General features: G+C 46.3%; 1 protein-coding gene across 2 annotated transcripts in view; it reads left to right on the top strand.

Moving 5' to 3' along the window:
* Positions 1–27169, top strand: part of Cdcp1 (CUB domain containing protein 1) — a 37446-nt gene extending 10277 nt beyond the window's left edge. For both annotated transcript variants that reach the window (XM_051202991.1, XM_051202983.1), the window contains exons 2-9: positions 8842–9051; positions 13550–13912; positions 15189–15557; positions 16452–16673; positions 18259–18639; positions 21021–21386; positions 22930–23014; positions 25749–27169. In XM_051202991.1, the coding sequence (XP_051058948.1) occupies positions 13555–13912; positions 15189–15557; positions 16452–16673; positions 18259–18639; positions 21021–21386; positions 22930–23014; positions 25749–26172 (2205 nt within the window). In that variant the 5' untranslated portion in view covers positions 8842–9051; positions 13550–13554 and the 3' untranslated portion in view covers positions 26173–27169. The remainder of the gene's footprint in view (positions 1–8841; positions 9052–13549; positions 13913–15188; positions 15558–16451; positions 16674–18258; positions 18640–21020; positions 21387–22929; positions 23015–25748) is intronic.
* The last annotated feature ends 217 nt before the right edge of the window (positions 27170–27386 follow it).

The following is a 27386-nucleotide window of genomic DNA, read 5'->3' as shown; positions in this document are numbered from 1 at the left end:
ACAAAACAAGCCAGGCAGTGGTAGCACATGCCTTTAATCCCAGCACTCGGGAGGCAGAGGCAGGCAGATCTCTATGAGTTTGAGGCTAGCCTGGTCTATAAAAGGTGAGTTCCAGGACAGCCAGGGCAACACAGAGAAGAAGCCCAGAAGTATGGTGGTGCAATGCCTATAATTCCAGCCTTCTTGAGTCAGGAAGGATTCTGAGTCAAGGATAATCTGGGCCACTTAGACCCTGTCCCAAAAAACAAACCAACAAACAAAAGAGAATTTGGTGTTTAGAAAGGATGTTAAGTTGCAAGGGATTGAAAAAGGATGGCCAGACCTGACTTACTCCTTGGAGCAATTTTCCCTAAAGAACAACTTAAGGATGTTAAGTTGCAAGGGATTGAAAAAGGATGGCCAGACCTGACTTACTCCTTGGAGCAATTTTCCCTAAAGAACAGCTTGATGAATATCATTTGGTTTTGGTTTTAACTTTTATCTGCTTTTATGAGGCCTAGCACTGAGCCAGTTCAGTGAGTTTGTTCTTGTTTGGAATGTCCTGAAATGATCCAGCCCCAGGTCATTTTTGGAACAAGGTCCATTCAGCCTACAGACTGGATGGAATTCTCTCTGTGTGCTCTGGCCTCTTGCCTCCCACGGTTCACATCCAGATAAGTCAACTACATAACCAGTGGCTATAAACTGGGGGCGGGGGTTAGGGACTATTGATGTATTTTAGGGGGAAAAAAATCAGGATTGCAAATTACCTGATAGATCATGCACTGTTGTTCAACAAGTATACTTTTTTCTGCTGTGCCTTTTATATTTGAGCTTGTGACCTTGTGACTCTGTCCAGTGTGGTAATTACAGCAGAAGATAACGTGTTTAAGAGAACCAGTAATCAGATGAAGGGATGAATCAGAAATTAAGAGCATGCTACTCCCTCTTTTTTTTTTTTTTTTTTTTTTTTTGAGATTCTTTTTTGTTGTATTTTGCTTAAGGTATTCCCCCTCCCCCAAATAAGTTGAGAAGAGACCTCAAAAACAGGGTGACTGAGCACAAGAGGGACTGGGGAGGGAAATGACTGCAACTTGCTCCCAGGGACTGCAGAAGAGGGTTGAAATCCATCAGTCTCCTGTGCTGGTCATCCTCACCCTCGCCTTCATCCTCCTCTCCTTCCTCCCCTTCGTCGCCATCTTCATCCTCTTCACCTTCATCTTCACCAATATCTTCCATGCCTTCCTCTTCTTCATCTTCACCATCTTCTGCCTCTCCTTCTCTATCATCCATATCAGGAACCAAATAGTACTGCAAGGGGTTTGGCCAAACGTCGTCTCTGATGAGCCCTCCACACTCATCTGCGCCTGCATCAGAATGCTCAGGAAACCAGGTGAAGAAGCTCTCTGGCTCTTCACACTGCCTCTTCCTGCGGGCCTCGTTCTGCGTTTGACTTACGTGTTCTGTCAAATCCTTTCCAGATTTCCATTTGATTTCAGTAGACTTTGACGATGGGTCACCACTCTCGTTCAGATGGAATTCTTTGGAGAGAGCTTTTATTTTCAAAGTAAGGATTTTCATCAAAATAAAAGCCTATTTTGTAACCTGGTTTAATGTCTTCAAATTCTGTCACTCCAACTCTGGGGTCTTCCTCCCAATCAGTGCAGACACTTGTGGATGGTTGACAAATGTTGTTACCCCAAAATGTGGGATCTTGGTGATCAGTTCTGACCTCTTCTGAAAAACTGGCTGGTGGAGTTTGTTATAATTTTATTCTACTTTCAAAATTCCCTCACTGGCTTGCTCGCTAAGTCTGTCTGATTCATTTTGTACTTCGTCAGTGTGTTTCTTGCTGGTCTTTTTCTCCCTTTGGCCGGCCCAGAGAGGCGGACATGTCCTCCAGCTTCCAGGCAGGAACCGATTTGGGTTCCGTGGACCGAGGCAGGAGCGCAGATTGCCTTTTCAGGGCCATGGCATTGGGAAATGGTGAGAAGCCAGTGGCCAGAGCCTCGGTGCTCAGGGAAGGAAGAAAGTTGCAAGAACTCTGACTACTCTTTTAGATGCCCTGAATTCAATTCCCAGCACCCACATCGCGAAGCTTACAACTACCCATAACTGTCTCCAGGGGACAGATATCTTCTCCAGGACTCCTCAAAACACCTGCACTCTATGCACATACCTATACACACACTGGCACATACACATGTGTATGTGAACACACATGCATACATGCACATATATATACATGTAATTTTTAAAAATGTGATCTTCAAAAAAAAAAAAAAAAGCAAAAGAAGAAGATGTCTGATGTTTGAGGCCTAGAGGAAATCATTAATAAGAACCTAAGACTAACCATAGGTTAGCTCTTTCATTAATCACCAGTAGTCCCAAAAGTCCTAAACTGTTTTGATGTTTTAAAGGCTATCTTCTGCCAGGTCTGGTGGCTCAAAGTCCAGCCATGTATAAGTAGATCAAGTTCAGGGTCAGCTTGAGTTGGTCACAAGAAAACAAGGAGAGAAGAAAAGTAGGGAGACAGGAGACCCAGAAGCCTCTAACACCTAAGCAGGAGGGTAAGGGTCACTTCGGGTGTGTCTGACACACCATCCAAGTGTGTCTGACAACTGATGAGTTCTCTGAGCCATGTCGTGGTTCCTCCTGCCTGACGCTGTGGTTTTCAGAGACTTTCATGACCCACACTTTGAGGTGTGACTGAACAAATCTTCCTAACGTTTCATGGAATGTGTCGATGACTTGAATGACTTGAAGTTGTCCTGTGGCATTATAGCCTGTCATTGCGAATTATGCATAGTGGTCAGAAACTGAGCTGTTGATTTGTTGTTTAACCTGCAATCGCCATGTTGCTGGTCCTTTTATTGAATAGCTTTTTAACTCCGTTACCCTCTTTGAGCTCTCTCTTCCACCCGATGTGGTTTGATTCCATATGGAGGAGTCACGGTGATGTCTTGGCTGTGCCGTGTGTCCGTTTGTTGCAGACTCATCATAGGACATCGTTCAGTCACCATGGTGTGTGTCCTGTGTCTTTGGCTATAAATACTACAGGGTCTGGAGGATTGCACACAAACCTGTCACCGCTGTGGGAGATGGATTAAATCACAAGCCCTTTCACAGCTGGCCACTAGCACTGCTTTTGGGAGATGGTTCTGTAACTTTGTAAGGCAAATAATTTTCATCATTGAATATCATCTCCTTTGCTAAGAGTTCAGGAATGAAGACAGGAATGAATAGATGCCCCCGATAGTCTGGGTCAGCTAGTTGTCTCACTAAGTTGGATTGAGTAGGGATCTTATGGAACTTTATCTTATTATCCTCTGTCATTGCTCTTAGATTATACTGGACTATAGGGACACCATTCTTTAGCGCGTCACTCACACTGGCAGTGAAAGTTTCCATTGTAAACATGGTAATATTGGTTGACTCCCAAACCTTCCTAAATGCTTTATGAGTACTTAAAACTATTTCGGGCTTCAAAATCATTCCATTTCTATCCCTAAGCAGTTTGCCCAAGCAGACCCAGCAGGCAAACAGAGAAACCCAGTCCCAGATCTACACTATTCACCCTACCACATAGCTGTGAAGACATTCTGGTCCCAACAAGTAAAGCCCAAACTCCGTGGCCAGCCCTTGCACCCCCAGACAACTAACTGATGGCTTAACCCCAGTGTCTTCAGAGCATTTTGAACTTGCTTAGCAGCCTCAGCTTACTGACCCTGATAGGGTCTCGTAGCTAAGATCACACTGAATCGTTCATTCCTCGGTGCAGGGGAAAGTCACTGATACGGTATGAGTATCCTTTGTAATGCTGCTCCCCTGGACTCTCCTAGTGCAATCACCCCATCCTCTGAACAAGCCATCGGTTAACAAAGTGTGTTTTGCAAGCCCAGTCCTAGAAGCAAATCACTCATTTACCTGGTATTCCACCAAGAAACGTGGACGCGAGGCATGCAGGCGGGAAACATTAGCGGGTGAACCCAAGGAGTGAAGAGGTTGCTCCACCATGTGGCGTCTTCTAAGAGAGAGCGGCGTCCATCCGCATCACCCTCTCATGTACTGGCTTTGGACTCTGACTCCCACACAAGCTGTGACTGATTACCCACGCTGATTCACTTTTAATGCTCCGTGCCTGTCTCCCTTGACATTCTGGGATTCCTCTAGGGCACCGGGCCTGAGGGTGCCCAGGTTTAGCCTTGTCCCTGGTTGGACGCTGCTTAGTGCATCATGATTGGATGGAGAAAGTGAGCCGAGCCCCTGAGGAAACCACACCAAGCATGAAGGCAACTAGTTCTGACGAATCTGATAGTGTTTAAGTGTGTGTGTGTGTGTGTGTGTGTGTGTGTGTGTGTGTGTGTGTGTGTCTTAGAAACTATTTGACAAATATGGGAGGAATTGGTTCCTCAGCATTTTAATCCTTGTTATAGAGTATTGGAATGAAGCAGGACAGTGGAGGAAGGATTAACTAACAAGGGATAGTTGTGAGGTATCCTGTGATATGTGAATGATGAACGATGATTAGAAACACTGGAAATTCCCACCTGAGAGGCACAGGCAAGGAGGGATGAGCGAAAATGTCCTAATAAGGAGAATTAGGAAGGCAGGGAGCTAGAGAGCTGTGACTCAGGAGCTGAACTGGGGCTTCAGAAACTTCCCCGGGGCCCCACACCTACTTCCAACAAGGCTGACTTGTGATTTTGAGATCTGGACAGCCCAGATCTCAGAATCACACCAGTATTGGGAGTGTTTTCTAGGGTCACAGACCTTCCGAACTTTCCACCAATGACATATAAAACTCTTGCAGAGATGAAAGAAATGCAGAAAGATTTCTTTCTTCTCCCCCAAATTGCAGAGCTTTCATCAGGGATCTGGTATGCTGGGCCCAACAGAGTGGGTGAGAAAGGCTGAGGTTTCATTTCCAAGAGTTGGTTTGTGTTTTTTTTTTTTTTTTTTTTCTAATTTCAAGGTATGATAAATGGTTGAGTGGGTACAAGGAAAAGCCATGTAAACAAAATGTTCTCAAATTCCAAGTATCTGTGATCAAATGAGCTTCTGGTGTATTTTATGCGAACAGCACTCTTCCCGTGATCCCTCACTTACCACGGTGAAGTAATGGCCTCTAGAGCATTGACGTGGGCATAGGGAGCCCCAGGTGTAATCTTTACCTCCTCGTTCCCTCTCTGTCCTTCCTGCTGTCTTACATATATATCATTCAGAATGAGGGGGCAGATGCACATGACGGCCCTGTGAATGGAGGCTCCTTGCTTATGACCCTGGAGGGCAGCCTGTGAATTGAACTCCCTCCTTCGGCTGCAAGTGTGGGCAGGAAATGGCCATGCTGAACATGTCTTTAACTCAGAATTCCCTTTGGAAAACTGAGCTTAGTAGGGTCCAACGATCTGGGTCACTGAAGGATAGTGTATTATTGGTTGCCTAGCTTGGTAGGCTCACTAGAATCTAATGATCTGGGTCACTGAAAGATAACATATTATCTTTCTCGCTGCTAAAACTCCTGACAAGACAATTTGAGTGAATAAAGTTTTGCCATGACTCACAGTCCCAGAGGGTCAGGCCATGGCTGCTTGGCCATAGGTATTTGGGCAGACCATCACAGCAGCAGGGGGATGTGGTTGAGGGCTTCTTCACTCCATGGTGGACAAGAAGCATGTGGAGACAGGAAGGGGCCAGGGACAAGATGTTCCCACTTCCTCCAGCTAGATCCTACTTCCTAAAGTTGCTAAAAAAAAAAAAAAAAAAAAAACTTCCAAAATAGTATCCTTCAGGGACCAAATCACATGTACCTTTAGGAACATTTCATATTCAAATTGTAACAAAGACACAATGGCCAGCCAGTACAATGCAGAGTCAGATCATAATGAATACATGTGAAAAATCTGGGTTGTGTAGAACCAAACCAGAGAGTATGTCCAGAGTGGACATACTATGCTCTGTGGAGAAGCCACTGAGTGCTCACTAGTTAGATGGGAGTAGTCAGCTCTTCACCTGGAAAAATAAATAAACAACTAAAAGGGAATCCCAAAGTGTTAAAAATCAAAAACCAACTTCCGGGGGCAGGAGCGATGGCTCAGTAGTTAAGAGCCCTGGTTGTTCTTTAGAGGGCCCAGGTTCAATTCCTAGTACCCACAGGGCAACTCTCAGTTGCCTCTAACTTCAGGTCCAGAGGGAATCTGATGCAGTTTCTGGCTTCTGCTGGCATACACATAATGCACAGGCATACATACAGACAAAACACTCTTACTCATAAAGAGAAATCATTTTTTTAAGAAAGTGCTTCCAATACAGATTAACAGATTTTATATAGGGCTCACCGGGTCTGGGAATGTTGTTTTTTAAAAATTGACAAATTGCTATTAGCTCCCTGGGGGTAAGGACTCTGAATATTCCCGTTAATTAACTAATTAATTATCTTTAGAGCAAGGTCTGGATGAATAGTCTTGGTTGGCCTGAACTTGCTATATAGACCAGGCTGGTCTTGAACTCACAGAGATCAGCCTGCCTCTGCCTCCCCAGTGCTGGGATTATAGACATATGCTGCCATGTCTGACTTCTCAGTACGTGATTTGCACCAAGTGTGCTCTTTGGAATATATCACAAACCCAAAAAATGGTTGTTGAATAAATATCTGATTTCTAAGATTCTAAAGAGCCTGAATTTCTAAACGACAGCACGTGTTTTTCTTCAGCTGCTGTTTATGACAGAATAGATGGTAACTGCCAAAATTACTTTGGGTCGTGGCCTGCTTGCAAACAGGAGCTACCTGAAAGTGAGGTTTCCGTGCACTCGGCCTTGGTTTTCTGAATCTCATTTAAAGAGATGTGAAATGTTTACACGTACACATTGAGAGGTACACCCCACAAAAACATTAAACTGCATTCTAGATATATTTGTGACTTTTAATGAACACATATTTTTATGTATTAAGTATGTTTGAACTCATTTTTTTAATCTATTAAGGTATAACGTTTCAACTCCTTTTTTTTTTTTTTTTATGTATTAAGCTATACCATAAAATGCCATCACATCTGGAGTACAGACTAATAGATAATGACATCTGTACAACACAGGCCATCCCCATCATAGTTAAGGACTTCAGCAGTTTCTGCATCCTTCCAAGTCTCCTGGGCCTCCTGGTACCCTCCATCTCCACTACTCCAGCTCTACAACTGTTGATCTAGCTGCCTTGTATCTAACAATTACAATGATACTAATTGGCAGGCACAACACCTTTAATCCCAGCACCCCGGAGGCAGAGGCAGCCAGGGCTACACAGAGACACCCTGTCTTGGAAAAACAAAAAGTAAAACAAAACAAACATACAAAAGATACATTGTTAAAATGACAATTACTTTCAATTAATGGTTTGGCTAAGAGATGAAAATCAGAAGTAAGAATGAAGGAATTGATAGCATCACAACCTGATTGCCCTTGATGTTGAATTAGCTTGACTTGGTTACCCAGGGCTGGAGGCTGCGAAGGATGGACCAAGCCTAGAGAGAAGATACCCTGCAGGGCTTTTATAGTCAGTCTGGAAGACATGTTTACAATTACAGAAACAACACAAGGGTTATAACACAGCTCAGACATAAAACCGACCACCACAATTCTGAATGTGGATCTCATCCTGGTCTGACGTCACAAAGAGTTCCTTGGACTTTTCAGTCTGTCTTAGGAGGTTCAAATGTCACAAAGTGTTTGAGAAAACATATTTCTGCCTCAGAAAACAGAAACATTCTCTCTCTCTCTCTCTCTCTCTCTCTCTCTCTCTCTCTCTCTCTCTCTGTGTGTGTGTGTGTGTGTGTGTGTGTGTGTGTGTGTGTGTCCGTGTTCCTGTTTACACCAGGGAAGATTTATTGGCCCACACTGAAGTAAGGGAGTGGTCATACATTTGTGAGCAATTAAATGCAAGAAACAACAGTACCATGGGGAATGGACCTATATATAGACTTATTTGAGGGCTTGAAGTTTTACATGTCCTGGGGGCACCTGGTGCCAGCTGGGTCCTGAGCAGTAGCTGAACAAGATGACGAGTTCTGCTGTCCGGTGGGTGCCTGCCTGCTGGTAGTGGGCAGATGGCAGAGTGCCCTCAGGCCAGAGACTGCAGCCAGAGGGACAGAGAGAGCCCAGGACAGCTGGGTGAGGCAGGAGGAGCGCTGTGTGTTGGCCAGAGAAAGCTGCTGTATGTTAATGGGGCTCTATTAGTTACTTTTCTCATTGTGTTGACCAAATACCCAACGTGCAGTATCTTGAAGAGTTTCTCTGAGACTACAGTTGGAAGAGAGATATGTAACCCACGGTAGAGAAGGCATGACAACAAAAGCATAAATTAGCTGGCTACATTGATCCTCCTGCCTCAGCTTGCTAAGGAGCTGAAATGATGAGCCTGCACCACTAGGCTAGGCTAGTGTGTTTTACCTCTGATTTTAGTGAATGTCCTGTCACCTGTGTACAAGTGTATGCTCTTGGCCTGTAAAGCATCTGTGGCAAGAAGCAGCTGCTGCAGCTCTTTGCATACAAGTGTGTCTGCAGACAGATGACATCTATGGAGTGCTCCCCCACTCCACCCTGCTGCCTCCACAGTCACAATCACAAAGAAAACGAGACAAGACAATGTCTCTGATCGTCATTAGTGCTGCACGTATAGGGATCTTGGAAATACCACCCAGGAGATCAGCTGTGTGGCATCTTGTTTTGTTTTAATTAAAGTTCACAGCCCAAACAAGAGGTGGTGTTTTTACCTAGACAGCAGGTCCAGGATCTTTGCTATTGGGAAAGTCAGCCTGTCACTTCATACTGTCCCCTTCCCAGGCCTTATGTCGTTCTTGCTTCCTCCAGAAGCGTCGGAGATTTCTCTGCCCCACGGAAGTGGCATTACAGTGCGCATCAGGCTGGCGAGCCCAGCCCTGCCTGTGAAACCCTGCCACATCATCGTGTCTAGACAGCATATCACCGAGTTGCTTGTCAAACCCGGAGAAAGAAAGTCTTTCACCTTCAGCTGCATCAATCCTGAGAAGCACTTTGTCTTGGAGATTGAGAAGAATATCGGTGAGTTGGCCCTCGTGAGCTGCCGCCCAGGTCCCTACCCCTGCTGCTCTGTCACAGGTTGCGCCAGGCTCTGGTGCTGGAGAGAGGTCCACTCTAAAGTTTCAGCTGTCCAACCTGACTCTTACTACATGGCCATTCAGGCTCATGTGCTTCCTGCGGGCTCATGGTTAATCTCCAAGAGAACCCAGACAGACCAGAGAGGAGCTGGTCTAAGCCAGCACCGCTCATGAGGAGCAGAGTAGGACAGGAGCAAGAGACCCTGGCTGTAGTGTTTTCTTCTTCCTGTTTTTTTGTTTGTTTGTTTGTTTTGTTTTTTGAGAAAGGGTATCTCTCTACATATCCTTAGCTGTCCTGAAGTTCACTCTGTAGACCAGGCTAGCCTGGAAGTCCCAGAGATCCACCTGCCTTTGCCTCCCAAATGTTGGGAGTAAAGGTGTACGTCATGACACCAACTTTGGTATTTGTTCTTAACCTCTTAGCCACACAGTCTCTTCACGGCGCACAGGAGAGACCCACAAGCCTCAGGTCGGTAGGTCTCTGAGGCTCTGATCCATGGACTTGGAAGGTGTAAAAAAGAAAGGGGCTCACCATGGACATTTTTGCTGCTATAATACAACACCTGAAGCTGGGTATTTATAAAGATGAGAAGTGCATTTTTTCTCACAAATTTAGAGACTGGCAAGTCCAAGGCAAAGGCACAAGAGGTGGTATCCCTTCCACTTTAGCCTTTTCGTAAAGGCCCTATTGCCATCCACCTCGTGACTTAATTACCTCCTACTGGTGCCATCTCTTAATGTTGGCACTCGGGGAACTGGGTTTTTACCTGTGGATCCCAGAGAGTACACAAACACCCAAGCCATAGCAGAATAGAAGACAAAGAATTAGAATGTTACAGAGCTAAGTACAGCACCCTGGGCCTTCCTTTCTGTTCATCTCTACTGCCCTTTTCATTTGCCATCATTTTAAAAGCATGTGTTACTTTATAACCAAATAATTTAATTTTGAAAAAGGTCTAAAGGAGCCATCTCACAAGTAAAGCATTTGAGTACATTCAGCCCTTTAGTACTAGGATGCCCAAACCATCTGGTGGGTAGTGAAAAATGCATGCTTCTAAAAAATAAAATAATAATTAAAAAAAATTCATGCTTCCAATTTGTCAAGGTGATAAGAAAGTGTCAATTCTAAAATAATAGATATAGGCCAGGGGTGTGCCTGCTCCTTGTTTCCTTTCCCAACAAACATCTGGAAACTTTAGTGGAGTTTGACATCTTAGTTCTCATTCTACAGCAGTTCCATGAAAATTTATGAAGGTAGAGTTCTGCTGGGAAAAATGAGCTATGACTCACTTCTGGGTGGCATGTCCCCCTCTGGAGAGGAAGTGTTTGACTTGCTTGAATTTTTGCACTGGGCAGAATGAAGGAGATTTATAGCCAGGCCTCTTCCATCTCTATGGCTAAGGCTTTTGGTAAAAAGGACAGTCACATTCATGTGCCACTCTCCCAGAGCTGAGGCTAGAGACTGGGCCTCTTGACTGAGTTCTTGATATAGAGTCAACCAGAAACTGTTGAGTAGTCCAGGCTCTGGGTAAGTCTTGGAGCTGTGCCTTGATAGGGACTAGGATCCCACAGTGGAAAGAATTAGCTGCTGCCTTGGCACTGTGGGAAATGACTGGGGAGAGGGGGTGCAAGATGGCTGAGGGGGGGAATGACACTTGGGGCCAACCCTGATGACCTGAGTTTGATCCCTGGAACCCACATGGTGAAGGAGAGAACTAATTCCTGTATGTTGTTCTCCAACTTCTATATGCCCAGAAACACACACACTTGCACATACATGCACACAAACATAAGTGGGAAGCTAAGAGCTGTTCCATGCACATAGTGAAGTTTCTATGAGCTCCTAAGATAGCTGTGATCTTTATCGACACACACTCTAATTTTAGCTACATTAATCATCGTTTTATCTGATCCTATTTTATTGGTTTGGCTGTGCAGTGCCCAGACACCAATGCAGGTTGACCACAGATAGCCCAACTTCAGTGCTGAGTCAGCTGCATCTGCTAGTGGCCATATACAAGTCACTCTACGGCTGCTTTGCAGTAATGAGAGGTTTGACATGGGTGATCTCAGAGGTCTTAGACTGCTCCTGAGTTCTCCTAATTCTACTTGGAGGTTTTTGTTTTGGTTTGGTTTGGTTTTTGGTGGTGGTGGTGTGTTTTTTTTTTTTTGTTTGTTTGTTTGTTTGTTTGGTTTTGTGTGTGTGTGTGTGTGTGTGTGTGTGTGTGTGTGTGTACAGGCATATCCATGTCCATGCACGTGAAAGCTAGAGAGAGTGATGTTCGGTGCCTTCCTCTACTGCACTCCACTGTATTTTTTGACAGGATCTCTCAATGAACCTGGAACTCACCAATTAGCTACGCTGGCTGTCCACTAAGACCCCAAGATCTTCCTGTCTGTGCCTCTCAGCTCTATGACTACAGGCATGCATTGTCCCACCCAGCTTTTGTGTCTGGGTAAGAGGTATATACACATGAATGTGCAGGTACACAGACCCACACATGCACATGCCGAGGCCAGAGCAGTACACTGTGTCTTCCTCCATTGCTCATATTGCCTTGAAGCAGGGACTCTCACTGAGCTTTTAAAAGCTTGGGTCCACTTGTCCCCCTGCCCTCAATGCACTGCCATGCCCAGCTTTACAGAGGGTATTGAGGATTTGAACTCAGGTCATTGCTCACATTACAAGCACTTTCCCCAACCCCATCAACAGCACTTTCAAACACCCAAGTGGAGCACAAGTAGGACCCACACACTTGTTAATAGACCAAAGGCCGTTGCAAATTCACGTATATTATTTTAGTCTTTCATAAATACTCCTCCATAGTGACAATCATGTTGTTTTAGAAGGCTTAGGAAACACAGTGTATCAAAGGATGTAATTAGTTATTAGCTTTAAGATGATGCCTCTGCCGTTCTAAATGAGCCGCCGTGCAGGAAGCTCACTGTGCCTTGGGATCAGCAACTGTGCTGAATATGCCCAGTGTGTTAATGAGAAGTAGAAGGAAAAGGAAGCTTAAAAGGGGGAGCCTGGCAGAGTGCCCTTAAAACCATGAAGTTAATATCCGAATAGAGGAAGTTGTCCCAAGGTGCAGGCTCCCTGTAGCTCTTTAGAAGGCCAGCTGGAGACAACATACCAGGCACTATGCCTGGGAAACAGTTGTTAGGAGTCTTCAGTCCAAAGATGAGTTTGTGTGTCATCTCATTGTGACAAAATACCCTGCAAAAGTGACTTAAGGAAGGAAGGGTTTATTTGGGGTCAGAGTTCCAAGAGAGCCTGTCTGTCATAGTGGAGAAGACTTGCAGGAGCAGGAGGTGGCCGGTGGGATTGTATCTCTAGTCAAGAAGCAGACGGAGGTGGCTGGTCCTGGTTACATTGTATCTCTAGTCAAGAAGCAGATGGAGGTGGCTGGTTACATTGTATCTCTAGTCAAGAAGAGACAGAGGTGGCTGGTCCTGATTACATTGTATCTCTAGTCAAGAAGCAGACAGAGGTAGTGGGTTACATTGTATCTCTAGTTAAGAAGCAGACAGAGGTGGCTGATTACATTGTATCTCTAGTTAAGAAGCAGACAGAGGTGGCTGATTACATTGTATCTCTAGTTAAGAAGCAGAGGTGGCTGATTACATTGTATCTCTAGTCAAGAAGCAGACAGGTGGCTTGTCCTGGTTACATTGTATCTTTAGTCAAGAAGCAGACAGAGGCAGCTGGTTACATTGTATCTCTAGTCAAGAAGCAGACAGAGGTGGCTGGTCCTGGTTACATTGTATCTCTAGTCAAGAAGCAGACAGAGGAGAGGTGGCTGATATCTGTGTATCTCTAGTCAAGAAGCAGAGAAAGGTGGCTGGTCACACTGTATCTCTAGTCAAGAAGCAGAGACAGGTGGCTGGTCACATTTATCTCTAGTTAAGAAGCAGAGAGAGATGAACACCGGTGCTCAGCTCACTTTCTTTTTGTTCAGTCCAGGACTCGGGTGATGGTACTGCCCACATTCGAGGTAGGTCTTCCCACTTTAATCTAGAAAATTTTTCACAGATATGCTCAGAAATTTGTTTTCATGGTGAGTCCAAATCCTATCAAGTAGACAGTCTAGATTACCCACCACAATGAAGTGTCCCAGAAGCAGCCCAGATCAGGAGGAAACTGAGCATGGGTAATTGTTTTTGCTGAAGTCCAGCCTCTCCTGGGTGAAACATGTAGAATGTTCCAGGGTCGAAGAAGTGATGCAATATCAGCTCCAGGTTATGCCACCTGGAGTAGTGGGGCCAGGACATCTCTGATCCACAATATGAGGCACTGGCCAGCAGAAGTCCACCAGTGAGAAATTCATGGTGGTAAAACCACCTGAGCACAATCCTAAAGAGCCTACTTTAGGGGCTGAGAAGGAGCAGCATGTGGTCTTGTATCTGTGATCAAAATTGTTTTTGTGTCTGTGTTACAGACTGCATGTCCGGCCCATGTCCTTTTGGGGAGGTTCATCTTCAGCCATCCACATCAGAGCTGCCCACCCTCAACAGAACTTTCATCTGGGACGTCAGAGCTCATAAGAGCATTGGCCTTGAGCTGCAGTTCTCAACCCCTCGCCTGAGGCAGATTAGCCCAGGTGAACGCTGTGCAGATGGGGTGACTCACTCCATCAGTGGCCGTATTGATGCCACTGAGGTCAAGATTGGGACCTTCTGCAGTAATGGCACAGTGTCCCGGATCAAGATGCAAGAGGGTGTGAAAATGGCCTTACACCTGCCATGGAACGTACCCAGGAACATCTCAGGCTTCAGTATCGCAAACCGTTCATCTATAAAACGTGAGTATGCTCCTCCTATCCCTGATGATGAGATGGGCATATACTGGACGTTCCAGGGTGTTCCAGTCGCGATGTCAGCTATTTATTTATTATTTATTGATTTGGAACAGGGTTTCTCTGTGTAGCTTTGGCTGTTCAGGAACTCAATCTGTAGACCAGGCGGGCTTGGAACTCAATGAGATCTGCCTATTTCTGCCTCCCAAGTGCTGGGATTAAAAGTGTGTATCACCACTGCCTGGCAGCTATTTTTTTTTTAAGATTTACTTATTCATTTTTATGTATATTAGTGCTCTGTCTGTATGTATTTATACCTCTATGCCAGAAGAAGGCATCAGATCCCACTATAGATGGTTGTGGGCCTCCATGTGGTTCCTGGGAATTGAACTCAGGTCCTCTGGAAGAACAGCCAGTGCTCTTAACCTCTGAGCCATCTCTCCAGCCAAGCTATTTATTTTTTAAGTCTCATCTAGCCCAGGCTGACTACAAGTTCAAGGCTGGCCTTGAACTCCTGATCTTCCCCCCATTTCCCCGGTGCTGGTATTACAAGTGAACCCTGCCATACCCAGCTTCCCTGTCCATTTTGCACATGCTGTTTGTTTCACAGATGACGTGGACTTCATTCTACAGTTGCACTATCATGGAGCACATCTCTGTTTGTCACCTTGACTTCTGTTTTCTCCAAGTGTGCCAGTGTATCACTGGCATGCTCCTCTGCTCACTCATGCTGCTTCATGAGAGTCAAGTAGATCTTGAAGGAGCCAGTGTTCAGCAGCTCAACATTACGAAAATAATAATAATAATAATATAGAAACTTTAGCTAAGTGAACTGTCTTAGACACAAAGGTAAAAAATACCCAAAGGTAATCACTTCTTGTGATTCTGCTGTGGCCTAATGTCTCAATGATACACGCACATGTGCGTGCGTGCGTGCGTGCGTGTGTGTGTGTGTGTGTGTGTGTGTGTGTGTGCGATGTCAGAATTCTACCCAGCTCCACATGTAGATCAGTTGGGAGCTGTAACTAAGCCCTAGGGACTAAGTTAAGTCCAAGGAGATGGCTACACTGAACAAATTGGCTTTTCCCTAACCCAGTCATTTATTAAACATTTGCTCATACACTGCTAATGGGTCTTTGTTCCTAATCCCCACCCTCAGTGTAAATATCATGTGCAGCCCTGCTCTTGAGGACATTTTCCCGGGTAACACTGTTCCCAGCCATGGACAGCGAGGTCAGGTGTCAGCATCTCCTTTCTTTCTGTTTTGGATCTATCTCAACAGGCCTGTGCATCATCGAGTCAGTGTTTGAGGGTGAAGGCTCAGCAACTCTGATGTCTGCGAACTACCCAGGAGGCTTCCCTGAGGATGAGCTCATGACCTGGCAGTTTGTTGTCCCTGAACACCTACGGGCCAGCGTCTCCTTCCTCAACTTCAATGTCTCCAACTGTGAGAGAAAGGAGGAGCGGGTTGAATACTACATCCCGGGATCCACCACCAACCCAGAAGTGTTCAGGTTGGAGGACAAGCAGCCAGGGAACATGGCTGGAAACTTCAACCTCTCCCTGCAAGGCTGCGACCAGGATGCCCAGAGCCCAGGGATCCTTCGGCTCCAGTTTCAGGTCCTGGTCCAACGTCCACAGAATGAAAGCAGTGAGTAATCCACACCCTCCATCCTCCTGTGTTGCCTAGGTGAGGTAGCTGCCTGTTCTGCATGTATAGCAGCCAGGACACATGGACTCTGAACTATCGGAAGTTTGAGGAAATAGGTTGCTAGACATGAAGACAGGGTTACTGGAAGACACCGAGCATACACTTTAGCTTCAGCACAGTAAGAAGCAAGCATGGTCCTGCATACAGGGTTCTAGACCAATCTGCTTTTTTGTTTTTAAGGTGTGTGTGTGTGTCCAGGTTTTGAACCATCAGATGTGGGTGCTGGGAACTGAACTCAGAGGTTCTACAAGAAAAGCAAGTGCTCTTATTGCTGAGCCATCTCTCTAGACCCAGCTCATCTGTTTTCAATGTGGACAGAGACCTCTTGTCTTTACCCTACAGTGGGAGCCATCAGCAGCAATCACAGTGGAGTATTAACTGTATTGTACTTGGCTGAGTAGCCCCTTACCTTGGACTAGCTACATTGTTAACTCCGTGCGAAACATACCAAACATAGTTTTCTAATCATGATCCTAATAAAACCAAAACATTCAGAGGAGTGTGGAACTAGCCTGGAATCTTATACTTTTAACAGCAGTAGAGCAAGCTCAGAGCCGAGAGGGCCTGTTAGAGAGAAGAGCAGAGGAAGTGTGTGTGTATCTGTGTATGTGTGCACATGCATGCGTGTGTGTGTGTATATACATGCGTGTGTCTGTGTGTGTGCACATGCATGTGTGTGTGTGTCTGTCTGTCTGTGTGTGCACATACGTACATGTGTGAGTGTGTGTGTACATCATCCGAATAAGCCCATCCTAACAGGTGACTTGTCACTTTGACCACCTCACATAGTAGCTGCCTATCCATGCCTCACACCTTGTCTCTTTGTGAATTCAGGTAAGACCTACGTGGTGGACCTGAGTCAAGAGCGAACCATGTCACTCACCATAGAGCCACGGCCAGTCAAACATGGCCGCAGGTTTGTTCCTGGGTGCTTCGTGTGTCTAGAGTCTCGGACCTGTAGTAGCAATGTCACCCTGACAGCTGGCTCCAAACACAAGATTTCCTTCCTGTGTGATGACTTGACACGCCTGTGGGTGAATGCAGAGAAAACCATAAGTATGTCTTTACTGAAAACCTTGAGTATATTTTCAGAAGCCCAGAAAAATTTAGTGTCCATGTCCGTGTTCATGGTGTGTGTGTGTGTGTGTGTGTGTGTGTGTGCAGGAGGTCAGAGACCAATTTACAAGAGTAAGTTTTCTCCTTCTGCCATGTAGATTTCAGGGATCAAACTTAGGTTGTCTGGTTTGGTGGTATGTGCCTTTACCTAGTGAGCCATCTTTCCTATCTTTTGTGGGGGCAGGGAGTTTGAGACAGGATTTCTCTGTGTAACAACCCTGGCTGTCCTGGAACTCACAGAACTACTTCTGCCTCCTGAGTGCTGGAATTAAAGGCGTGTGCCACCCCACCGGGCCTCATCTTTCCTCTCTTAGTGGAGCTTAGTAGGTAGGTTGAAAAGAGTATAATCTGAAATGACCACTAAGAGGGGCGGCAAGGGTTGGCAAGCCTTGTTAGGACCCGTGACTGCCGATATTCCATCCCTCAGAAAGTCAGAGCAGGCTGGTGTCCCTACCTGTCTCTGCCCAGCCTGCCAGCCTCTCCCTGGGGAAGTCCTCCTCTTGCCTACTCCCTGCCTCCTCTTCAGTCAAGAACTTAGCCTCCTGGGCATGAAGATGTAATTCAGTTGGTGGAATGCTTGCACAGCATGTGTTAGGCCCTGGCATTAATTCCTAATGCCACATAAGCCAACTGTTCCTTGACTATGCAAGCTCAAGCCCAGCCTGGAAAACAATGAGAGTCTATATTACAAAACAAACAAAATAGACTGGCTCCTTCTGTGGTAACAAGACTCATACTCAATTTTGGAGCTGAAGTCCAGTTGGTACAGTGATATCCTAGCATTCACAAATCCCTCGGTTATCCCCAGAAATGCATGGACGATGCACATACCCCCTAATCTTAGTGCTTGGGAAGTGAAGGCAGGAAGATCAGAAGTTGAAGGTCATCTTTGACTGCATAGAATTCCAAGCCGGCCTAGCTCTATGAGACCCTTTCTTGAAAAAAAAGAATCAGATGTAGCAGCACACACCTTTTATCCCAGCCCTTGGGAAGCAAAGGCAGGCAGATGTGAGTTTGAGGCTAGCCTGGTCTACATAGAGAGTTTCAGGACAGCCAGGGCTACACAAAGAGACCCTATCTCAAAGAATACAAAAGAAAGTTCATTCACCTCCTGCTGAGACACCATGATCTCTGACATAAAGCTGAGGGTCACAGGAGCTAGAGTAGCATGAAACCAACCAATTCTAAAGGATAGCACGCAATGCAAGCTGGCCGGGTGATGTCACTCAGCTCTGACATGACAGAGAAGTGTGGGGACTTGTTGGGGTAGGGACTTGTGTCTTAGCATCCCAGACAAGGGAAGATAGGAACAAGAAGAGAGTGTTTCCGTCCTGACTACTCACAGGAGCTTGGTTGGCTGCAAGGTTAGTAGACAGGGAGAGGAGGAGAGGGGATAGGGAAGCTAGTGAAGAGTCACAAGTAGAGAGGAACGCAGATTCCAGCCTTGGGTCAGCCCGTGTGGCAACGAGGGCACACTCCACGCTCCCCACCTTACACCTGCATGTGGTGTGCATCTCTCTTCCAGGCTGCCTGGACCACTACTACTGCTACAGGAAGTCCTTCCAACTGCAGGTGCACAAAGACATCCTCCAGCTGCCTGTACAGCTGCACGACTTCTCCTGGAAGCTGCTGCTGCCTAAGGACAGGCTCGGCCTTATGCTGGTGCCAAGCCAGAAGCTACAGCAGCACACACGTGAGAGGGCCTGCAACACCAGCTTCGGCTACCTCATGGCCAGCACCACGCCCGGCCAGGACCTATACTTTGGCTCCTTCTGTCCAGGAGGATCTATTGAGAAGATCCAGGTGAAGCAAAACAGCTCTGTGACACTTCGAACATACGCCCCCAGCTTCCAGCAAGAGGTCTCCAGGCAAGGCCTGACAGTGTCCTTCATACCATATTTCAAAGGTAGGTGGTCCCTCGCTCACCCACCGCTACACCCTCTTAGCCATCCTTGTTAGATACCCAGTGCACCTTGCTTTGTGCTGTATTAGTTACTTTCTGTTACATAAGAAAAGCAGCGTGAGGATGGGTTATTTTGGTTCAGTTTATCAGTCCAGTCCATCATAGTGAGGAAAACATAGCAGCGAGAGCCTGTGTCTGCTCTTAAAAAAAAAAAAAAAAAAAGCAGAGCGTGGACAGGAAGTGGGGCTATAAAACCTCAGTAACCCAGGTCCTCCAGCAAGTTTCCACTTCCTGTGGATCTACAACTTTCCAAACAAAGAAAACAAGCTTTCAAACACATGCCCTATGGGGGGGACTTTTCAGATTAAAACCATACAATGTTGCCAATTTAGGAAGAAGGGATAGTTACAGAGGTTGGTCCTCAAGCCAGAAGGCTGCAGAACATTGGGTCATAATGACTTTTTCGTCAAACTCCTATGGAAACTTCCAGAGCTTAGAAGTTCAAAAGAGGTCGCTGACAGTGGGTTTGCAATGTCTAGTAGGCAAGAAGACAAAGAATATGGTTCTGGTCTTTTTTTTTTTTTTTTTTTTTTTTTTTTTTTTTTGAAGCTGACAGGGAAACTGGGAAATTTTCCAGCCCTGGGTCGTTATGGTTCTGCCTTTATAATTAAGAGGATGCCATGGGGAGCACAGAGGGGGGATTTGCTGGGGAAGAAATGGCAGTGGAAGGGTCCTGCTCTTCTGCACTGCAAAGTAGAGAACGAGGTCTAAATGGATGTCTTGGGTGACCTGTATGCAGCTGATTGCAGAAGTCGCAGTCACATTGCGTGTTGCTGAAAGAATTGTCATGTTAAATTAGAGGTCATTTTAAAATTGGATGAGACTTTTATTTGAGGATGACCTTTCAGTGGTGTGGTGGGAATGGATCTTTGGTGATGATAGAGTAAGGTCAACCCAGGCTGCCTGCCGTCTCCAAGGTTATCAGGGAATCCCCTTCAAGAAGTCTTTGAAAACCAGTCATTCTCATCAGGGCATAATGTGGGGTCTTATTTCACCCAGAGCACACAGTGGACCTGTGGCCATGTTGGAAGCTCTTTCAACTTTGCCATTCTAGATTTCTTCCCAAAGTGTTTTTGTTCTCTGAGACAGACACAGATATATGCCACTCCCACAGCAGAGTGGGACAGGGGGATTGCCTTGTTGGAAACATTTCTGGAAGGGAATGGTTGGGAAACTGTTCTGGTGTCTAACAAAAATGTATACACCTTTAATCCCAGCACTTGGGAGGCAGAGGCAGTCGGATCTCTGTGAGTTCCAGGTCAGTCTGGTCTACAGAGTGAGTTCCAGGACAGGCTACAAAGCTACAGAGAAACCCTGCCTCAAAAAACAAACAAACAAAAAAAGATGCATCTTTCACTGAGCAGTACAGTAACCACATGTGATTACATAAACCAAAATCAATGTTAAATAAATAAAACATATAAGTCTCTGTTGTACTAGCTTTCCATTGCTGTGAGGTGATGAACTTAGATGCAGGAAGCGTGTATTTTAGCTCAGTTTCAGACTGAAGGTCATCCTTATTAGGTCCAGGTGCTTTGGAGTCTGTGTTGGAGCAGTACATTATAGTAGGAACGTGTAATGGGAGGGGCTGCTCACCTCATGGCCATCAGAAAGTAAAAAGAAAGTGAAGGACAGGTTCCTAATAGCTCCTTCTAGGGTATGTTCCCAGTGACCTAACTTCCTTCTACTTGATTCCCCTACTTAAAGGTTTTACCACCGTGGCCTAATTTCCTTCTTCTTGACCCTACTCCTTAAAGGTTCTGTACCACGGGGACTGGAAAAATGTCTCAGTGGTTAGGAGTATTGGCTGCTCTTCAAGAGGACCCAGGTTCTATTCCCAGCACCCACACGGCAGCTCACAACTGTCTGTAACTCCATTTCCAGGGGATCTGACACCTTCAGACCAATGCATATAAAATAAAGTTAAATAAATTTTAGAAAACTTAAAAAAAAAAAAGGGTTTTACTCCATGACCTCAACTTCCTTCTACTTGACACTACCCTTAAAGGTTCTATCACCTCTCCTTCTCAGTAGTGCTGTAGGCTGATGACTAAGCCTGTAGTATGCAGCCATGGGGTAAGTTCAGATGCTGACTATGGGACTCAGTCAAGCCAGGCACATAGTAAGTGCTCAACAGATGCACATGAGTAATGGCTGCCTCCTGAAGTCATAACATACATAGAGCATGTCCTTTTAAGGCAAAAAGTTGGGTGACATCTGTTGGACGGTGCTGGGGTAGACTGTTAAGCATGCCCCACAATTCCCTTTTCCATTTTATTGAGTGAAACAACAACATCTGTCTGAAACTCTCTCCTTCCCTGCAGAGGAAGGCATTTTCACGGTGACTCCGGACACAAAAAACAAGGTCTACCTGAGGACCCCCAACTGGGACCGGGGCCTACCTGCCCTCTCCTCAGTGTCTTGGAATGTCAGTGTGCCTAGCAACCAAGTGGCTTGTCTGACCTTCCTCAAAGAGCGTTCTGGTGTGGTCTGCCAGTCAGGGCGTGCATACATGATCATCCAGGAACAGCAGACCCGGGCAGAGGAGATCTTCAGCCTAGAGGAGGAAGTGCTGCCTAAGCCAAGCTTCCATCGCCACAGCTTCTGGGTTAACATCTCCAACTGCAGCCCTGCGAATGGCAAGCAGCTAGATCTGCTTTTCTGGGTGACTCTTACCCCGAGGACTGTGGGTAAGGACTTTTCAGAGGCTTCCAGAGATGGTGAAGGGAAGAAAATGGCATTTCAGGGGGCAGGGAGCAAGTTTTGGAGGCAAGTCAAAACAAAACAAAAACAGATCGAGTTTGGCTGTTGGTACATCAGCCACCTGTCGTATAGCATTTACTATTATTGTTCATATGTTGACTGAGCAAGAGTTTTCTGAGCTGGGCTAGTCAGGCTTATTCACTCATTGATCTTCAGACAGTAGGTTGATTACAAGACTTTGCTGATCTTGGCTATATAGTGTTATTCACAAAAGTCCCAGCCAAAATCATCTGTTACAACTGAGCTTACTTGACCATCTAGCACATAGCTGGCCCTGTGGAGAAATGCACAAGGCACCACGGGAAGCATAGAAGAAACATGCCCACCACACCTTCTCCCACATTCTTCTGCTTCACCTGGATCCTTTTCGTCAGTTTTCACTCCTGTGATCTTCTTCATCTGTAGAGTGAAGGAGGAAGAGGGATCATAGGGATTCAGTAACCAGGACTGAAATAGGAGGCCTTGGGGAGTAGGGAGGAGGAGGAGGAAGAGAGCATGCAGGAGAGAGAGTGAATGCACTCACCAAAAGCCACTACTAAGAACTCCCGCTCTGAGACCACCTGGGCTCTCTCCCTCTCCTGCTTTCCTTCCCGCTTATTTCTGTGACCGCTGAATCTCAGCCTTTGTCTCCTGACGGGCAAGGGAGGAGTCCTAAACCCCTGCCTGGAGGGAGCCCCTTCTCAGATCCGCGCTGTTTTTCCATTGTGCAGTACGGGAAAGGGCAACTCTATGGAATGAACCCTTCCTTCACTCCTGACATTTGAGTCCCTGATCTCCCCTCTGTTTCTTTTCTAAAACAGCCTGGTTGCCAAGGAACATACCTGGTGGAAGCCAGGAGTAGCCAATAGGTGGATAGTAGGCGACCACACACACACACACACACACACACACACACACACACACGCACACACGCACGCACGCACGCACACACGCCTGTTTCATGTATCTAAGTGCTACATACAAATTATATTGGCTTCAGCCAGTGGTTATCAACCGTGGGTGGCAACCCCCACAGGGGTCACGTATCAGATATCTTGCATATCAGATATTTACATTATGATTCATAACTAGCAAAATTATAGTTATGAAGTAGCAATGAGATAATTTTATGGTTGGGGTCATCACAGCATGAGGAACTGTATGGAAGGGACACTGTATTAAGGGGGATTGGGAATTGACCAGGCTGTGTGTGGTGGCACATGCCTGTAACCCTAGCACTCAGGAAGCAGAGACAGGCAAATCTCTGTAGGGCTAGCCTGGTCTACAGACGGAGTTCCAGGGCAGCCAGGGCTGTTACACAGAGAAACCCTGTCTTGGAACACTCCCCTCAAAAAAGAAAGATGAGGCTCAGAATGGGCCAATTCACCTTCAGTTTATAGAAGGTAAGAAGCTGGGGGTTGGCGACTTATCAAACTCTTCCTTATGCTAACCTTTTTATCTCTTCCTGTGCCTTCCTATCGCTGCTCACAGATTTGGCTGTCATCATTGGTGCAGCAGGAGGCGGAGCCCTGTTGCTGTTTGCCCTAGGACTCATCATCTGCTTTGTGAAAAAGAAGTAGGTGGAATCTCTCTAGCTGTCTTGGGCTGATTTGATGACGGATGGATGGTGGATGGAGAGAGAATGGGTGGGTGGGTGGTTGGATGAGTGGGTGACAAATGGTGGATGATGGATGGATGGTTGATGGATGGAGGATGATGGATAGATGGCTGATAGATGATGGATGGATGATGGATGGATGGGTAGGTGGTTGGATGGATTTAGACAGGGTCTTCTATCCCTGGCTGGTCTTGAATTTCTGATCCTCTTCTACCTCCTTGAGCACTAAGATTACAGGCATGTGTAATCTTATACCCAGTTTATTCACATCAATGATGTTGGGGTTTTTTGCTTCCCAGTTTCCTGAAAAGATCAATGTTAAATATTCTTACCAAGGGTGAATTATGGTTTCCAGGTATGGTTTAACTCCATACCTGGGAGTTAAAACACACACACACACACACACACACACACACACACACAGTGACATCCTGGTCTCAGTACAAGTCCCTTGTGTTTGCTCATTAAGCTGATGATTGCAACAGTGATCTTAGTGGGACCACTACCCTCCGCTCCGTGGAGGAAAGCAAGCCTTTTGCCCTGGCTTGTTCTCCTGTAGTTTCTTAAACAAGCTGTCTGCTTTGTACTTATCTGGGGGACTGAAGACCAGTGCTAAAATGTAGCCCTAGAGTTAAGAGGAAACAGGGCCTGGTTAGCTGCCTCTTGTCCTTTCCCCCAGAACAGCAGCTTCCATTGCTTAGAAGGTAAATAACGTTGTAAATAAGGTCTACTTTAACATCAGACTTCATCAATTCTCCTATGTCTGACGAAGATCAGAGAGGAAATTTCCACTTACTTTATCATGATTTGAACCTTCTAGAAAAAAAAAAAAAAAATTTAGCCAGGTGGCTCATGGCACATGCACACCTTTAATCCCAGCACTCGAGAGACAGAGGCTGGCAGATCTCTGTGAGTTCGAGGCCAGCCTGATCTACAGAGTGAGTTTTAGGACAGCCAGAGCAACACAGAAAAACCCTGTCTTGAAAAACCAAACAAGGAAAAAGAAAAAAATGTTGTGGCTGTGCAGATGTGTGTGGCACATGTGTGTGTACACACCTAGCCATATTGTGAAGGCCAAAGGCCAACATCAGGTGTCATTCTTCAAATCAAACGTTTTAATGCTCTTATAATCTTTATTATATTTTATTATCGTGTGTGTGTATGTGTGTGTGTGTGTATGCGCAGTATGTGGGTGTGTATGTGCATGCTCATGGACACATGACACAACCCATGTATATGACAACTAGTTCTCTCTTTCCACCATTGAATCCTGGGGCTCAAACTCGGTCCCTCCTGAGGCCTGCTCAGCAAGCAGTTAGCCTGCCCATCTCCTCCCCAGCACTGGGATTACAGATTCATGCCACCAAATCCAGCCATCAGTGTCCAACTGTTGAGGAATGCCGAGCTCCTCCTGATCTTAGGAGCCTTTTTCCTGTGAAATGCTGAGCTCCTCCTGATCTTAGGAGCCTTTTCCTATGAAATGCACATTACTTCATAGGAAAGAAGGATGCTTTCTTATCTGAGGTACATAGCATTTCCCACTCAGTTGGGACACATGCCTTTAACAGAGGCCCCAGGTGCCTCATGGGGAAAAGGGATTTGGTTAATAGAGTCAAGCTATCATGTCTCCTTCTCCAAACTGTTCCCAATAGATGTGTGTGTGTGTGTGTGTGTGTGTGTGTGTGTGTGTGTGCATACATGCATGCGTGTGTGTGTGTGTGTGTGTGTGTGTGGCTGGGGAGGGGGCGTTCAGGGACAAAGGGAATTAGTGACACTGAATTTCTTGCTCTAGGTATTTGCTGAGGGTCTCCTTGGCACTAAGACCCGTGCAATGTCCTGGGGTTAGACCAGGGGCAAGGGGAAAAGCCAGGCACTGTGAGCACATGAGGAGGGACATCTGTTGAAGGCCTCATACAAGAGTCTGGGGAGCTGATCAACACCAGATGGGTTTTTGCCTCACAAAAGCACAATCTAGGATTATAGTGAGCTGCCAGCCTTTGCATTCTGCAGCCCATTTTACTAATTGGGCTGACCACCTCCTTCAGCCAGCTATTGTCTAAGTCCAGGCTGCCTTGTTCACTAAAGGCAAAGCTGTGTGCCCAGGGTAGACATGCCAGCATCCACATCTAAATACCACACATCCAGAGTTAATGGTTCGACGAATCCTGGATTTTATCTGCACTTTCACATTTTTTCCCTGGTGGTTGCTGTTGATGGGACAGGGACAGAGCCACTCAACTAATGATGAGCTGTTCTGACCTCAGCTCCAGCAGAAAATTAGCCAGTTTGTACCGAGCCGTGGAAATTAACTGGAATTAGCTAATGACCTTCACTCTGCATGAGACGCAACAACATCAGTACAGGGTAGAACTGAATGTTCTGGAAGGTCAGCGTGGGCATGCTGAGCTGGTGTAGTTTAGAAACCCTTGTGCATCCCTATTACTGGGAAGAGGGGGGGGGAGTACAAGGCGTCTCCATTTTGGTTCCCTGAAGTCTATCAGAGTCAAAACAAATTCACTTAAACCACCTCTTCCATTTATGATCCCTCCATTTCCACCCTGGGAGCCTGAGACAAAAGCTATTAGCTTCTGAGTAGTCCCTAGGACAGGTTCGGTTTCAGAGAAGGGTAGAACCCCAGGGACTCCTGTGCTCTGCTCATCTGACACATTCCGTTGTCACTCTCTACAAACAGGAAGAAGGTCAACAAGGGCCCTGCTGTGGGTATCTACAATGGCAATGTCAATACCCAGATACCCCAGACTCAGAATTTCCAGAAGAGAAGAAAGGACAATGACTCTCACGTGTATGCAGTCATTGATGACACCATGGTATATGGGCACCTGCTACAGGACCCTGGTGGCTCCTTCATCCAGCCTGAGGTGGACACCTACCAGCCCTTCCAGGGGCCCATGGGGGACTCCCCCCCGTCCCCACCCCCTATATTCTCCAGGACCCCGACTGCAAAGTTCACTGCAGACGAGCCAGCCCCTAATAGCCTTCCTGAGTCTGAGAGTGAACCTTACACTTTTTCACACCCCAACAAGGGGGAGGTTGGTGTGAGGGAGACAGACATCCCCTTACTCAACATCCAGGGGCCGGTGGTGACAGAAGAATAATTTGGCCCCAACCCAAAGCCTTTGCCTGGCGCCAGACACTGAGACACACAAAGCTGAAGTCCTGAACAGAAGTCATACGGGAGAACAATCATCTAGAAGGAAGAAGTGAGTTTTGCACTGAGACACCAAATCCTGATTTCCTGGTGGACCCCTTCCCGTGATGAGTAAGTCGTGACTTCTGACAGGGACGCATCCTAACAGCTCAGGTCTTCCTGAACTCAGGTTGTGTTGGGGCTAGCCACAGTGACAGAAGAGAGGCATGGTCCACCCAGACAGGACTACAGTGAGCCCTGGATTCTCAATAATGAGCAAAGACTTAGCGGATTCCCAGCAGCTCCTCTTGGGGGTCTCTGCTCTCACTGGAGTCCTCTGGATGAGAATGACAATGTGCTTTTTATATTGTTGGTAGTAATAGTATTTATTCGGCGGACTGCATGTTTTAAGTGGAGCTGGGGGTATAGCTTGGTTGGTAGAATGCTTGCTTAACACGCGCAGAGCTCTGGGTTCTGTCCTCAGCACTGCATGAAACCAGGTGTGATGGCGCACAGCTGTAATCCCAGCACTAGGGAGGGGGAGGCAGGAGGGTCAGAATTTCCAAGGCCATGGTCAAGTGTGTAGAGAATTGGAGGCCCTCCTGGTCCACATAGGACCCTCTTTTAAAATGTAAACAAAGCTCCTCTGGTCTAGTGTTGTGGTTTGACCTCATGCTAAGTGGTCTGGGTGGCTGTGTTTCGGTTTCTACATTGACCACTAGGTAAACGTGCTCCTGTAGGGATGACTGATGACCTACCCAGCCAGAAGAGTATGTGCACGTGTGTTATCTCTCACTCGGGAGAGACTTCCCAGCCCTTTGCTGCATTCAGCTGTCCCGTGCAGAATTTACCACAGAGCCTATTGTCCCTTACTTTGAGAAATTACTCTGAGCTTCCCTGTGTGGTGTGTGGCTCTCCCAGCTGCAGCAACACTTTGACATTCAAACAGATTTTGAGAATAATTTGATCCTTTAAAAATATGCACATAAGCCAGGCAGTGGTGGTATAAGCACACCTTTAATCCCAGCACTCGGGAGGCAGAGGCGGGTGGATCTCTGTGAATTCCAGGACAGCCTGGTCTACACAGAGTAACCCTGTTTCAAAAAAATAAATAAATATGTATGTATGTATGTATGTTTGTATGTATGTATGTATGTATGTATTTCCCTGTTGCCTCTACTC

This window comes from Phodopus roborovskii, unplaced genomic scaffold (genome assembly GCF_943737965.1).
Source record: "Phodopus roborovskii unplaced genomic scaffold, PHOROB, whole genome shotgun sequence".
Lineage (NCBI taxonomy): Eukaryota > Metazoa > Chordata > Mammalia > Rodentia > Cricetidae > Phodopus > Phodopus roborovskii.
The sequence above is the reverse complement of the archived record's forward strand: the minus strand, read 5'-3'. Positions and strand labels throughout refer to the sequence as shown.